The sequence below is a fragment of the Armigeres subalbatus genome, chromosome 3, assembly GCF_024139115.2.
Source record: "Armigeres subalbatus isolate Guangzhou_Male chromosome 3, GZ_Asu_2, whole genome shotgun sequence".
Lineage (NCBI taxonomy): Eukaryota > Metazoa > Arthropoda > Insecta > Diptera > Culicidae > Armigeres > Armigeres subalbatus.
In genome coordinates, this window is record NC_085141.1 from 197,527,175 (window position 1) to 197,541,828 (window position 14,654).

Below are 14,654 nucleotides of genomic sequence, written 5' to 3' on the forward strand. Positions count from 1 at the left end.
ATCCTGGGGATTCCTTCGGGAATCCTGGGAGATTCCTTCAGGAATCCTGGGGATTCCTTCAGGAATCCTGGGGGATTCTTGGGAATCCTGGGGATTCCCTTGGGAATCCTGGGGGATTCCTTCGAATCCTGGGGATTCCTTCGAATCCTGGGGATTCCTTCTGAATCCTGGGGATTCCTTCTGAATCCTGGGGGATTCCTTCGAATCCTGGGGATTCCTTCGAATCCTGGGGATTCCTTCAGGAATCCTGGGGATTCCTTCTGAATCCTGGGGATTCCTGAATCCTGGGATTCCTTCTGGGAATCCTGGGGATTCCTCTGAATCCTGGGGGATTCCTTCGAATCCTGGGGATTCCTTCGAATCCTGGGGATTCCTTCAAGAATCCTGGGGGGATTCCTTCGGGAATCCTGGGGGGATTCCTTCGGGAATCCTGGGGATTCCTTCTGAATCCTGGGATTCCTTCTGGGAATCCTGGGGATTCCTCTGAATCCTGGGGGATTCCTCTGAATCCTGGGGATTCCTCTGAATCCTGGGGATTCCTTCGGGAATCCTGGGTGAATTCCTTCGGGAATCCTGGGGATTCCTCTGGAATTCTGGGAGGATTCCTTCGGAATCCAGGGGATTCTGAACTTAGGGGATTCCTTCGAATCCTGGGATTCTTCGAGAATCCTGGGGGATTCCTTCGAATCCTGGGGATTCCTTCGGGAATCCTGGGGATTCTTCGAATCCTGGGGATTCCTTCGAATCCTGGGGATTCCTTCGAATCCTGGGGATTCCTTCTGGAATCCTGGGGGATTCCTTCAGGGAATCCTGGGAGTTCTTCTGAATCCTGGGGATTCCTTCGAATCCTGGGGGATTCCTTCTGAATCCTGGGGATTCCTTTGGGAATCCTGGGGATTCCTTCGAATCCTGGGGATTCCTTCGTGAATCCTGGGAGGATTCCTTCGGGAATCCTAGGGAATTCCTTTGGAAAGCCTGGGGCCTTCAGGAATTCTGATCGAATATACTCAGAAGTTTCGATAGAAATCCTCAAAGAATTCCGAGAGAATTCCTCCTAAAATTTTCAGAGGATAATTCCAGAAACATTGAGCAAATTCCTCCAAAAATCCGAACAGAATTCCTATAACAATTCAGAGATAATGACCTTTCCCGTCAAAAATTGTATCTCGTTTTATTGTCTCAGTCGATTCTTTACCTTATTTAAGTTCAACTTTCTCAATGAACCCACATTTTTTGAAGGAATTTCTCCAAGAATCTCTGGGATTTTTTTCATGAGTTTAATCTAGAATTTTGTGAGAATTCCTTCAGTAATAACAAGAGATTTCTTTTAGTAAATTTCCATAGAAATATTCAAGAAACTCGAAGAAAATTCTTCTAAAAATTCCAAAGAATTTTGTCCAGGGATCCCAAGAGAATTTATTCAGGAAATCCGAGGAAATCATATCAAAAGTTTCGAGAGAACTCCTCGATAAATTTCCAGAGGATTATTCCAAGAACTTTGAGATTTTTTTCAAAAATTTACAGAGAATGCCTCCATAAATTTAGTTCCTTCAGACAATCAAAGTGAATTCTTTCTGGAACTACTAGAGAATTTCTCAAGGAATTCCAAGAGATTTTTTTCAAGCATTCCGAGAAAATATTCCTTCGTCAGAATTCTTCTATAAATCTGAGAAAACTGGAATTTCTAGACAATTCCTCCAAGAATTCCGAGACTATTATTCCAATGGATTATTCCAGAAACATCGAGGGAATTACTCCAAGAACCAAAAGAAAGTTTCTCCAGGAAATCAGAATAAAAATTCTCTACGAATTTCCAGAGAATTTTCTGAATTTTCTGAGAATTCCTGCAAAAACCACGAAAGCATTTCCTTGACTTTCCAGAAGATTATTCTAGAAACTTAAAGAAAATTCTTCTAAGAAATCCTCCAGTAATTCCAAGAGAGTTTTTTTCGGGAATTCCAAGAGAATTTTTACAAGAATTACGAGAGAATTTTCTCATGAATTTGCAGAGAACTAATCGAAAAACTCCAAGAGACTTCTTCCTCGCTCAGGAATTTCAAGATAATTTCTGGAATCCCATAAGGAGTTTCAATAGAACTCCTCCTTAAATTTCAAAAAGATTACTTCGAGCATATTCTCCCAAGTATCTATTGAGAATTCTTCCATGAATTTAGAAAATTCCTTTAAAAATTCCGCGTGGATCCCTCCAGGAACTCCAAGAACTTTTCTTTATGAATTCCGTGAGATATTTTTCGATATTTCTTCCATGAATTTAGAAAATTCCTTTAAAAATTCCGCGTGGATCCCTCCAGGAACTCCAAGAACTTTTCTTTATGAATTCCGTGAGATATTTTTCGATATTTCACCCAGTGATTTCCTCCACGAATTCCGTGGTAATTTCTCCAAGAATTTCTCCTTAAATTTCCAGGAAAATTATTCCTCCAGGCAATCAGAGAGAATTTTTGTAAGAATTTCATCAGGAGCTCCGAGAGTATTCCTACGTAAATTTGCAGACAATTATTACAGAAACTCCGGGAGAATTCTTTCAATAATCCAAGAGTATATCTTCACGTATTCCAGAAGATTTTTTTTCTAAAGTTCCGAGTGATTTCCTCCAGGAACACCGAACGAATGCCTCCGAATTTTTTTAGACAATTATCCCAGATATTTCGAAAGAATTCTTCCAAGGAAGATTCCTCCAGGTATTCAGAAAGAAAACCCTCATACATTTCGAGTGGAACTCTCTAAGAACCCCTAGAGAATCTCTTCAGGAATACCGTGAGTTTCATGAGATTCCCACCACAAATTTCGAGAGAATTCCTCTAAGAATATCTAGAGAATTCCTACACGATTTTCGTGAGCATTTCTGCAGAAAATCCGATTGAATTCATTCGTATATTTTCAGAGAATCATTCCAGAGTTTATGAAATAATTCCAAGCATCTCGAGAAAATGCGTACAGGAATTTAGTGAAAATTTCTCCGTAAATTCCGAGTGGATTCCCCAAGGAACTCCAAGCGAATCCGTGACAATTCTTCCAAAAATTCTAAGGAAATACCTCTTTAAGTTTGCTAAGAATTATTCCAGAAATGTCCAGGGAATTTACAAGGAATTGCTTGAATAATTTCTGGAGGAATTCTCTCGGACTAAATGTAGGAATTGTCTCGGAATAAAGTACTGGAACAGACCTCTCAGAACTCTTGAAGAAATTTTCTCGGAAATCCTGAAGAAATTGTATAGGATAATGTGACCAAACGTCCCGCGTTTCGCGGCACGCTGCATTTTTCAACTTCGTTTTACAAACTTATTACAATTCATACAGCCTTGCAAATATTTTTCCAATTTTACTTGGGCAAAAATCTATGCGAAATGTACTTTTGGAGGATCCATTTTTAAGCCAGTGACGCAATCCAGATAGACGTTCCGCGTTTCGCAGGACGCTTGCTGATCATAGTTTAGTACAGGAGCTCCTGGAAGAGATCTCGGAAGATCTTGCTGGAGGAAATCTATCTCACTGACTGTAAGAGTTCTGAGAGAATTATATCAGGAATTTCGTGAGAATTCTTCCAGGAATTCAGTGAGAATGACTCCAGAAATTCCAAGTGGATTTCTTCAAGGAAATCCTAGACATTTTTTTTAGGATTTCCGAGAGAATTTCTTCATGAAACTTCCAGAGAATTCTCCTAATATTCCCGGTAGAACTCCATAATTCTCTCTTCTGAAAAACCTTCCAACAATTCTCCACAAATTTCCAAACAATTATTTGCCGGATTCAAGGACACAAGGATTTTTTTTCGAAATTCTTGAACGAATGTTCTCACGACTCCCGAAGAAATTCTCCTAGAACTCTTGAATGAAAACTCAAAGGATACTAGAAGGATTCGTCCCAGTTATCACGATAATATCCTTACAGAAATTGTGAAAGAATACTTTCATTAATCTCAAAAAATAACAGCTGGTATCCACTTTGAATCATTTTATTGTCAGAAATCGTAAATTCCAAAAGAAAACCATTCATAGAAGTCAGTAGGGAATCCCTTATGAAAAAAGGATTCCCTCTCGAATTCGGTATGGATCCCAAAAGGATTCTAGAAACAAAACCGAAAGGATTGGCCTTATTTGATAAAGTTTTTCAGGCCGTGAATTCCTTTATTGACCGTAGATATTTAGTTTTAATTTCATAACGAATTGAATAATCAATACATGCACCTAGGATTATTTTTATTTAGGCTTTATCAGTATTGTCAGTCTCATCATCTCAAATCATCATCGGGGAACTAGGCATTCCGGAAAGTTGGATCTTCTGAACCAAAAGGATAAGGACTGGATTGGAAGAATTGAAACCAAAAGGATAAGGGCACGGTTTTCGCTGAAAGCCGATCAACGGTCCCAAGCACACGATGTTATCATTTAGCATATCGCGACGTATTATGTGATCAATTGTAAGCGCAATGAATCAGGTCGATTATTTGTAATTTATTATACTTTTTACTTCTCCTGCAGATGACCTTCTCTATCTTATGTTATTGCTGGAGGAATTCGAGGATGCCAAACAAATTTCCTATCAATCTAGTATCAAGGGTTTTAGATTTCGACCAGAGGTTATAGAGCTAAATGAGAAAGTAAGTGACCACATTACATTCAAGGATGAAAAAATAATATTTTTTTTTTGTTGTTTGCAGTTTATCCTCCGGTACACTTTTGACGAAGATGATCGAGGTTCGTCTTGAAGAGCTGGAACCCAAGTTGCTCGACTTTAATAATAAAAAGGACCCCCATTCCGTTCACGCAGGATCCCCGCATCAACAGACCTATGTGCTGATAAGAAGCTAACTGGAAAGCTGTCCTTTCCGCAGCATGAAAGAATTCATAATGGGATCTAAAATAGATTCCATAATATGTGATTTCGAATGAGTAGCCTTATTGATTTCCATTCGAAAGCCTGTCGGTATTCTATTGTGAATCCACATAGGTTTTTTTTCGGAATCCTTAAGAGATTTCATTCGAAATATTTTCGGGTCTCCATTCATTCGTAATTCTTCAGGGATTAAATTCAAAAATCTTTAGCGATTCCATGCATAATTTAATTGTAATCCTTATGAATTTCGATTAGGATTCCACACAATCATTCGGGGTCCGAAAATCAAAATCTGTTGGGGGATTCCATTTAAAATCCCCTCGGGAATCCATTCGAAACATGTTCGGAATTCCATTCATAATCCGTTCGAAGTTCTACACTTTGAGCACTTTTTGTGGAATTTTGAAAGTAGTATCCCGCGATGATTTCGAATAGAATACCAAAGGAACTCTAAAAGGATACCGAATAGAATCCCTATAGAATTGCGAATGGAATCCCAAAAATGGTTTCGAACGGAATTCCTAAAGAATTACGAATTTTATCCCCGAAACATTACCGATGGAATTCCAAATAAAAAACCGAGCGACGAAAGGTTTCCTAAGGGATTCGGAGTAATATCTCGAATGGATTCCACATGTGATTCCAAAAACAAAAATTGAGCCGAGCCCGGAAAGAATTCCGAGTGGAATCAATTCAAGACCTCACTCAGAATCTTTCCGAAAGAAGAATGGAGTCCCACAAGAATTTCGAATAAAATCTCAAAAGGATTCTGATTGACTGATGAAGCAGATGAAATAGCGAAAAGGTTTGGAATGGAATATCAATTGGTATATCCTTGAGATTTCATTAGCTATCCTATCGCAATTTAATTTAAAATTCTTTCGGAACCATACAGAAATCTATTTCTCATCCTTTCTCAATACTTCAATGATCGAAATTTACTGGTAATTCCTTTCAAAACCCATCTTGGGTTTCTTTTGGAATCCCCTAAAGATTACAATTGTGTAGGGATTCTATCCAGAATCCCATCCAGAAACCTTTCGACATTCCACAAACAGTGCTTTAGCTTTGAGGTCTAATTTTTTTTCACGATTTTATTTGGAATATTTTCGTATAAATATTTTCTGGAACTCCTTTCGGTATTATTTCTAGATTTAATTAGGGAATCCCGGGAAAGATGCTGAAAAAAAAATCGCAAAGAATTGTGGGATCGTTCAAATGCTATTTCGAAATAATTCCGAATAGACCCAGAAAATTATTGGAATTTCCAAAGGTTTATAGAACCTTAACAAATCTAAATCCAATGCCATGGCCATCGGCTATGCAACGCGGACGTGCTCTATTCGCTGCCCCTACACGTTTTCACTGAGTTGTAATACCATTCTCACAATCCTTACCCAATTTACGGGCGAATTCCCGAATAGAACATAACTTAAAAATATTGTATAACGATGTAAAAAGAATTAAAATAAAAGATTTTGAATAATTCTAAAATTTTCAATGTAAACAAATCATAGAAAGAACAAAAAAGAAGAAGAATCATCAAGTTACCCATATCTCCATCATGTCTAGCAAAAGTCTAGGAGAACTGTGGTACTCATGTCTAGGAGATATCTCTGCGTTATCTAAGAGAACTGATGTGTCAAATCCCTTTCGGCTTAACCGGTTCAATCGGTCTACTCGTCTAAACTTTGAGGTAGACACCGGTGCAAACGGTTGTTGCATTTGAGGCGGATTTGAGGTCTGACAGGTTCTAGACATCGTAGAAAAATATCTAGGAGACTCATTTTTTTGTCTCAGAGATATCACGGTAGAGGTCTAGAAGATCCTTCCGAGCGGGTTTGGATACACATCGGTGGGGATCGTCTTAGACGCTAACATTTTGCATCCTGGGCCAGCTGGTGGATTGCGCGCATTTTGCTTTTTATTTTTCTTGACTTTTTCTATCAAATGAACGTTAATGTCATAGTAATGACAGAACGAGTTACTACACTCGGAGTAAAACGATTGTATTTTTTTTTGCCAATTTTGGAATCAGAGAGGCCCAGGCTATAGACATCCCTATCTATTAGTTAAACTCCCTTAGCCTAAAAATAGCCACCATGTCCCGGGCACAGTGTGCAGATAGACCGCTGTCAGTTGCATGAGATGTCAACAATCGTCAACTACACCAGTGATTGTAGCTTGATAATAAAAAATATCCACAACAATAAAAGAGCAGGATTTATTAAAAAAATCTGCTCAAGCTTTTCACGACGAAATAAAAGACAAATTGTTGTTCTCCATGTAAGTAAAATCAAAATTGATCATGTAGATAAGTTTTGAATCAATTAAACTCATTAGTCATATTTAATGAATATTCCTGATTAAAGTTGCATATTGAAGAAAGCTGAATTTGGATGTTTTATGATGTTAAGCTTTTTTAGATTTGACGTACGTTGCTCGGCGTTGGTGTTGGCTACGCTAAACATGAACTCTTAGCATAGGCCTGGAGAGGCCCGTCGGTTTGTCGGTGGTCGCGTCGCGTCGCATCGCACGTTGCGTTTACTCTGGCTTCACCCTAATCCTAATGCAGACCGTTGGTGGAGGAAGCCAATTTTGAGTTGAAGGGGTTGAACTCAAAATGAATTATTGGCAGTGGCTGATTTTCTACTCGCCGCTGTCACATCCAGGCGCTATAGTATATGCGCAAAATAGCCAGCATGAGTTTGTAACTTCACCGAAAAAATTCTTTATATTGAATATATTTGTCGCACACATAAATTTTTGCAATTTGGCGACCCAAATATATGCAATTTGTACCCACACATAAATTCAATAACTGCATATTAGAGACCACACATACATTTTATTTGATTATAGATTATATTTGTACTTCGCGTGGAGAGTGGTTATGTGTGCACTAATTAGAATCATGAATTAAATTAATGGATTTTTGCCAATAAAAATGTGTGGAATTTTTGTAGTGTACCGATGGACATCCACACGTCCTGAGGTGTCGACGTCCCTACGCCTGGGCCAGCTCCATTGGCGTAAATAAGGGGGGGCCGGGGGGGCCTGGCCCCCTCCAGACCTATTTGTGGCCCCCCCAGAAAATTTTGAACACTGTGCCACCAAAGTACTCTTTAATGGGTAAAAAAGTACCCATTATGAAGTTAAATAGTTCAACTCATTAAAAGAGTAAACAGTGTTTACTCATTAATGGGTAAACCACACGAACTTCACGTCACAGAATGATTTTTACCCATTTGCTGGAAAAAGTTTGACAGGAAAATGGGTAAAAAACATACTTTATTGATTTAAAAATGCATTCCCGAAAATTTGAAAACAAATATCAAGTTATTAAACGATAGACACGTTGAGCATTAAAATAATCGAACATGATAATATTTATTCAATTATGAACGTACATATATTTACATAATGTTTATAAACAAATAATAAGTTGTTCTTCCACCGGTGACGCGAAACTTGCCATTTCCAGACGTATTCTTTTAGTATGAACTACGTATATGCATGATCCGGCCGATTCCGTCGATGGAAATAACTGGTTCTCATAAACTTGATCATGAGATCTACACTGTTCTCGGGCAAATCGGACCATTTAAGCTACAAACGAGGTTCCATCTGGTGGCGGCATTCTGCGCCGAACTGCGGAGCACCACTACTAGCTGCTTCAGGGCCATCAGTCAATACCAGAATCGAAGGCATATTCCGTATTACCGTCAACCGTTTCGTCCTCCCGATACCAAGCTCACTACGAATCCTCTTCAGCGGTTGCATCCGGGACCAATGTTGGAAAAAAATGCCGTTCCTTACTGTCGACTACCGCCTTCAGCTTCTTAATCTACGGAACATCGCCGGCAGCTGCAGTTGCATCAGCAATCAATTCCAGAATCGGAGGTTTCAGTTCGAGGCAACTTTGTTGGTGGCTTATAACTTTTTCGATCGCCTGGCTGAAATAGGCATAATTTATTGGATATTTATTAGGAATAACCGTAACAAATACATAAATTCTCACCTCTTCCGCTATCAGCATCTTTGAATGTTTCTTTATCAATTCCAACTTGGTTTTCACTCTTTAATGAGTAAACGCGAGGAACTTGAAAGTGGGCATAAAATACACATTACCTGGAAAAAATAATTATAATACCCATTATACCCATTATTTTGACAGTTCCATATGTCGAAAAATAATGCGTGTTTTTTACTCTTTAAAGAGTATTGTTAGGTTTACAGTGAAAAGTAATTCCAACTTAGTCAGTTTTTATTTCATTTACATATTTCCTACATATTTTTTATTTATTTGATTATGAATTCTATAAACATATTTTTTGTTGCGTTATCACATCTATGACCATTTGTTCAGCAAAGCATCGAAATATTTAAGTTGGACCCCCGGGAACATTTTCTCGATTTTTAAGCTAAAATCAATGCCGCTTCTAATTCAGTTGCTATCCTGGTCGCAGAAACATAAAAACATAATTGTATTAAGATATAAACATTTCTGTTCTATTAAACTACCATCCGCTTCAAAAAAGACTGAAGCAACTAGGTACATCAAAATGAGCACATGTACACAAATCCGGTCAATGAAATTTCAAACGACCATTCTTTCGAAAATCTTCGAGTTAATCGCAAGGTATGCCGCAAAACAGCTGATCAAATTCCTATGGAGCTTTTTGCTCTCTATAATTCTGGCACAGAAAGATATAAAATTATAAAACTTAAGAATCTTTGTTACAATGACAGAAAAATCACCAACGCATTCCATTGAAAGTATTAGGACAAAACTTAGGCAACCTTCGCACTCACAACAGAGATTGCATTAAAGAAATATTTTTATAATCCTCAAAAGATCTTGTTCCATTTAATTTTTTGGCGATTTCATAAGGATCATCGGAAAACTCTTTTGTGCCTGCTTTAGTTAGAATTTGTTTTTTAGGATAAAAAAAAATAGATTTAGAAACCAGTTCGTATCAGAAAACATTTCTTTTGCAGCACAATTCAGATCGATTTGGTTGCTTCTCAAGTCTCTTTGATTTTTGCAGAGAAATCTCTCACCTATTCAGAAAACCATAATTCCTATAGGAACTTCGTCTAGAACTAACATAAAAAAAAATCGCGAATAATACAATTGATTTCCAATGATACTGTGATTGCTTCAAAACGCTGTGTCTGTGTCTGTGTTAGTTCAAGGCGATAAACTTAGTCAAACAATTTTTATTGCAATCCATGCGCACAGTGCTTTAAATCGCCTTTGAAAATTACATCCCACCAGCTGGTGCTATGCCCCCCCCTAGACCGAGACTCTAGTTACGCCTATGGCCAGCTCACCATAAAAGTTACCTCCAGGGTCGGCTTTGGACGGGGGAAAACTGAGCCGCCCTACACTTACCTGCCAACTATCGAGCAAACTGCCTGAAAACGTCAAATACCTAAAAGTCGGTAAAAACTAACGTTAATTATCGTTAATCGAGAAGTCAATGATTACCGCAATTGGTTGTGGAAAAAATCTATGTGTGTTTCAGGTGGAAACATGATGCAGATTTTGTTTGGTGTATTCTACGGGGCTCTTTGATGAGTCTCTTGAGCCCGCATGCATCATCCCCCGAAAATGAGAAACTGAAAACAAAATTTGCAATGTCGCTCCAACATCAGCTTGATATGGCACAACGTCAAGCCAACTTTTAAAGGGAGTCATAAAGCGGGATTACGGCCTCTCCCTTGCTCATTATTTTCCTTCACCCACCGTACAAACAAAAATACGAATTGTCACTTTATCAGTCTGTCGTCGCCGTCTTCGCATTTTGCTCAGCTTAAATCCGTGTTCTTTTAAATCGTCGTCATGGCTTTGAAATTGCTCGTTGGTCAAAGTAAGTATTTATACATTAATTTGTTCTATTCTTTATATTTTTGTTCGAATCGTTCACTTCAATAATCGGTAAAAACGTAAATTACCGTAGTGAAACATTTCCACCCTGACTAGGGATACCAGAGGATGCCTCGCGACATGCTACAATGTTATTAGTCATGCGATATAATTTGTTTTGGTTTGAAATCTACGAAATTTGAAATTGCTTCCAGCAAATTATTAAAAGATTGGATTCTTGGTCAATAAAACTTTCAGAATGTGTCAGTGGAAAATCGAAAGTTTGCAATGAAATGGATTTAACATTGTGGAAGAAAATATCGATTTTTCCGATTGCGTACTTGCGCAGACCGATATGGATGACGTCACATTGATCATCAAATTCTGCATAGCAGTGTTGAGAAATAATATGAATTGCATATAATATGTATTTATCGTATTTATACAGATTTTACAGACATTTTAATATAAATTCCCAATCTACGGTTGGAAACTGGAATAGTCAACAGGCAAAGTTGGGTCTTTTTTCAATCTGTACGTCAATCCTAATTCTACTAGTGCGCCTCAATTTAAGAAGGCGAACCATTTCCGAAGTTTTTTGTGCGAATCGAGAGAAAACAATATTTATATTACCAAATTGCTAATTGCGTGAGTCAAAAAGATATTTTAGTTACTAACTAAAATATCTTTTGTGAGTCACAATTAGTACAAATGTGAACCTTCCTTCCTCCGAAGGTGTCCGCCATAGAAAACGCTTAGTGTCTCACGCAAGAGAATAACAATTATTATCAATAAACTGTCAAATTGCACTATCGCATCGCGCGGTCGCATCTACTCTGGCTTCACCCGGGTGCGGCCATGAGTAGACGCGAAGTGCGAAGCGAAGCAAAGCGTCCATACGATTTTACAGCTCCTTATTATTGATTGTTAAGGCTCCCCCAAACCTAAGCGATTCCATCGCCGCGACGGCGACAACTAGTCGCCACGATTCTATCGTTGGGTCGCTGCAGGCAATGTTCTATTTACGCTTCCATACCAACGGCGACAGAATCCAAGCGATAGAATCGCGTCGCGACTGTCGCGTCGCGTGTGTTTGGGGGAACCTTTATTCCTTCCCCATAAAACATCCTACCGACTTTTCCCCCGACTTAGTCGGTTTTCGTCGGTCGGATCGGCCTACTTTGTAGCCGACTAATCGGTTGTTTGTTGCACAGACGCTTATGGGAGCTTAACAGGGGCGTTTAGCGATTAAACAATACATTAAATCGGCCTACCAAATCAATAGATTTGAACCAATTTAGTTGATTGATTAGTCGGTAAACGTAGTATAGCACAAAATACAACTAAACCGACGAAATCGACCTACGAAAATCTGAAGTATCGCATGATTAATTAGCTGATTCAATTTAATAATAAAGTATAACCGACGAAATCGGTTGATGAAAAGCAAGAAAATAGCTCGATTAGTAATTGTATTTTAATGAATAGCAGACGATTCCCGATGAAATCGGTTGTTTTTGTTCTACTAAATTAAGTTGTAAATCGGATCTTTAAATCGGAAAGCAATCATAACTCGATGTAATATGGTCATTTATTTTTATTATTCATAAAGTTGATTTTTACTACTTATATTACTTGATATTACTTGATTTAGTCGTTAACGGGTGGTTAAGTTGTTTAGCAAAGATGGTGTTCGCTCTCATTCCGGCAGGTACTAGACGGCGTGGAGCACAGCGAGCAAGGTGGACAGACCAGGTGCAAAACGACTTGGCGAGCGTGGGTGCATTCGAGGATGGAGAGATGTGGCCTCGAACCGTGTATTTGGCGTCAAATTGTTAATTCAGTGTTATCTGTTTAAATGTAAACTAAATAAACCAAACTATGTTGATAGTATGCCGGGATTCTGATCGGCGCTATTGGCATGAGTTAGAACGGAAAATGTTTGATCACGCCTTCCTCGAAACGAAAAGCCTTACATAGTGGTGTTGATGTGCTAAAAGGTGCGATTTGCAAGGTCTAGGCATAGGAGTCGTCTTTCTGGTATCAATCGTTGTCACTCGTTGGATAATAAGCCGATGGAAAACGAACGCAAATAATAAAAAGGTGATTAATCAATAGTTCAAAAACAAAGACGCACAAAAATTCAATATTTTTGAAGAAAACAACTGAACCTTTACGCCTTAACTTAGGGGCTGTGGTATATGCGTGGACAGGTTTTGGTCAGTTTCAGATACCCCTTCCCCCAGCGTGGACTATTCTTCATATAAATATTCAAAAATGTGTATGAACCGTGGACAGTCGACATACCCCCCTCACCCCGAAATTGTCCACGTAGTATATGGACAGCCCCTTAACGGAACGTATATAGAAAACTGGTCCCTCCATAATCTTGCAGAAACTCGTTGACGTGCTTGTTGTATTATTTATTTGAACCCTGGCTTCAGATTCCCTAGTCTGATCCGGCCAATTTACCAGAGGAAACGATGGGATAGGATTCCTCGTCGAATGCAACTTTCTGCGAGCAAATCAGATGGAGGTAAAAGAGTATAGTATGAAGATAAGTATCCAAAAATTGGCGAGACTTTTTTACGCGTTATTGTATAAAAAGTTGGAGTCTAGAACTGGTTTATCATGCTAAATTTTACCCTAATTAAGAAAAAATATATAAAAGGATGTATTTTAGCCATAACCTACGAGCCCATAGTTCCGGCCAATTTTTAATAAGAAACAGAATTTCCCGTCGAAACTTGTTGCGAATTAAGGATTGGTTCCAGACAAATAGGCGATACTTTTTGCGCACAATATACATGGAGATGGCTATATCTCTGCGTATATCTGACGGATTTTCAATCGGTCGGCATATTAGTTCTAGTTTTAGAGAAAGCATAAAATATTACATCTCCGGTGCCCGAGAACCGATCTAAGATTTTGAGTAAGAACAGAATATTAGAAGAATTTTCGCGTCCTATGGTCTCGATTTTATTGAAATCGGACTATTCTAAGCTAAAGTTATATGCTGATTTGAATTTCGACAAAATTTTGTCTATCTTAACCTTTTTGCCTCCCCTTGTACTTGCCATTGTACTTCGCTATATTTTTCAACTCACAAAATATAGATATTCACTAATTTTAATAACAAATTTTTGTTCTATAAACACAACAGCTACAAAAGTAAACACTACACTAAACAAATGTAATCTATCATCCATAATCCCGATTAAATCGGTATATAAACTGCTTAATCTGTCGATTGATACGTCGATCTAGATTATGTCTATGTGCCAGCCGATTAAATAGGTTGAAAATACAAATGATTTGGATGGCACCAGATTTAGTTGGTATTTATGAAGGTTGATTTTTACGACACCCGATTTCGTCGGTGGTAAAAACAGTTGGTTTCGTCGACACCAAGGTCAGCACCCGATTTCGTCGGCGATAAGAACAGTTGATTTCGTCGGCACCCGACTTCGTCGGTGTACCACCAAATTTCCCATCTGTCAAATGTTTTATGGGGTTTGTGTGTAATTTTCGCGCCGCGTCGCGTAGACGCGTCTACTCTATGGCAGGCACCTAAGTGATAAGACCTGTTGATAGGGGGGGTCCGTAGAGTAGTTGTCTACACATCTGACTCTGAATCAGATGGTCATGGGTTCGATTCCCACCCCCTCCACATCCCTTTATAGAGGGAAAGTCAACATGACTTTAAAAGAAAGCTAAGTCTCCGGACGTAAAAAAAAAGAAACATAACAATAAGTCTCTATGGCACATTTTCAAATGAAATATATACAGGTCGATAAAGCAGATCACGATTGTAAACTCCACGGAGTATAAATAGAAATAGGTTGGACATATGGCCTGCGATGCCGGTCCAGTTAGGTGGGGTGTGTGCGCAAAAGAAAAGCACCACCCCAAACAGAAAGAAGAA

The 14,654-nt window shown here is 38.7% G+C and overlaps 1 protein-coding gene and 1 long non-coding RNA gene across 2 annotated transcripts in view; both read left to right on the forward strand.

The window, feature by feature from the left end:
• Positions 1-3,793: 3,793 nt before the first annotated feature.
• On the forward strand, positions 3,794-5,584 carry LOC134224707 (uncharacterized). The gene is made up of 3 exons (XR_009983029.1): positions 3,794-4,441; positions 4,503-4,621; positions 4,682-5,584. It is a non-coding gene; the product is annotated as an uncharacterized LOC134224707 (long non-coding RNA).
• Positions 5,585-10,597: 5,013 nt separating this feature from the next.
• Positions 10,598-14,654, forward strand: part of LOC134225009 (protein ROP) — a 69,722-nt gene continuing 65,665 nt past the window's right edge. The window contains exon 1 of the mRNA XM_062704741.1: positions 10,598-10,733. Within this exon, the coding sequence (XP_062560725.1) occupies positions 10,706-10,733 (28 nt within the window). The 5' untranslated portion in view covers positions 10,598-10,705. The remainder of the gene's footprint in view (positions 10,734-14,654) is intronic.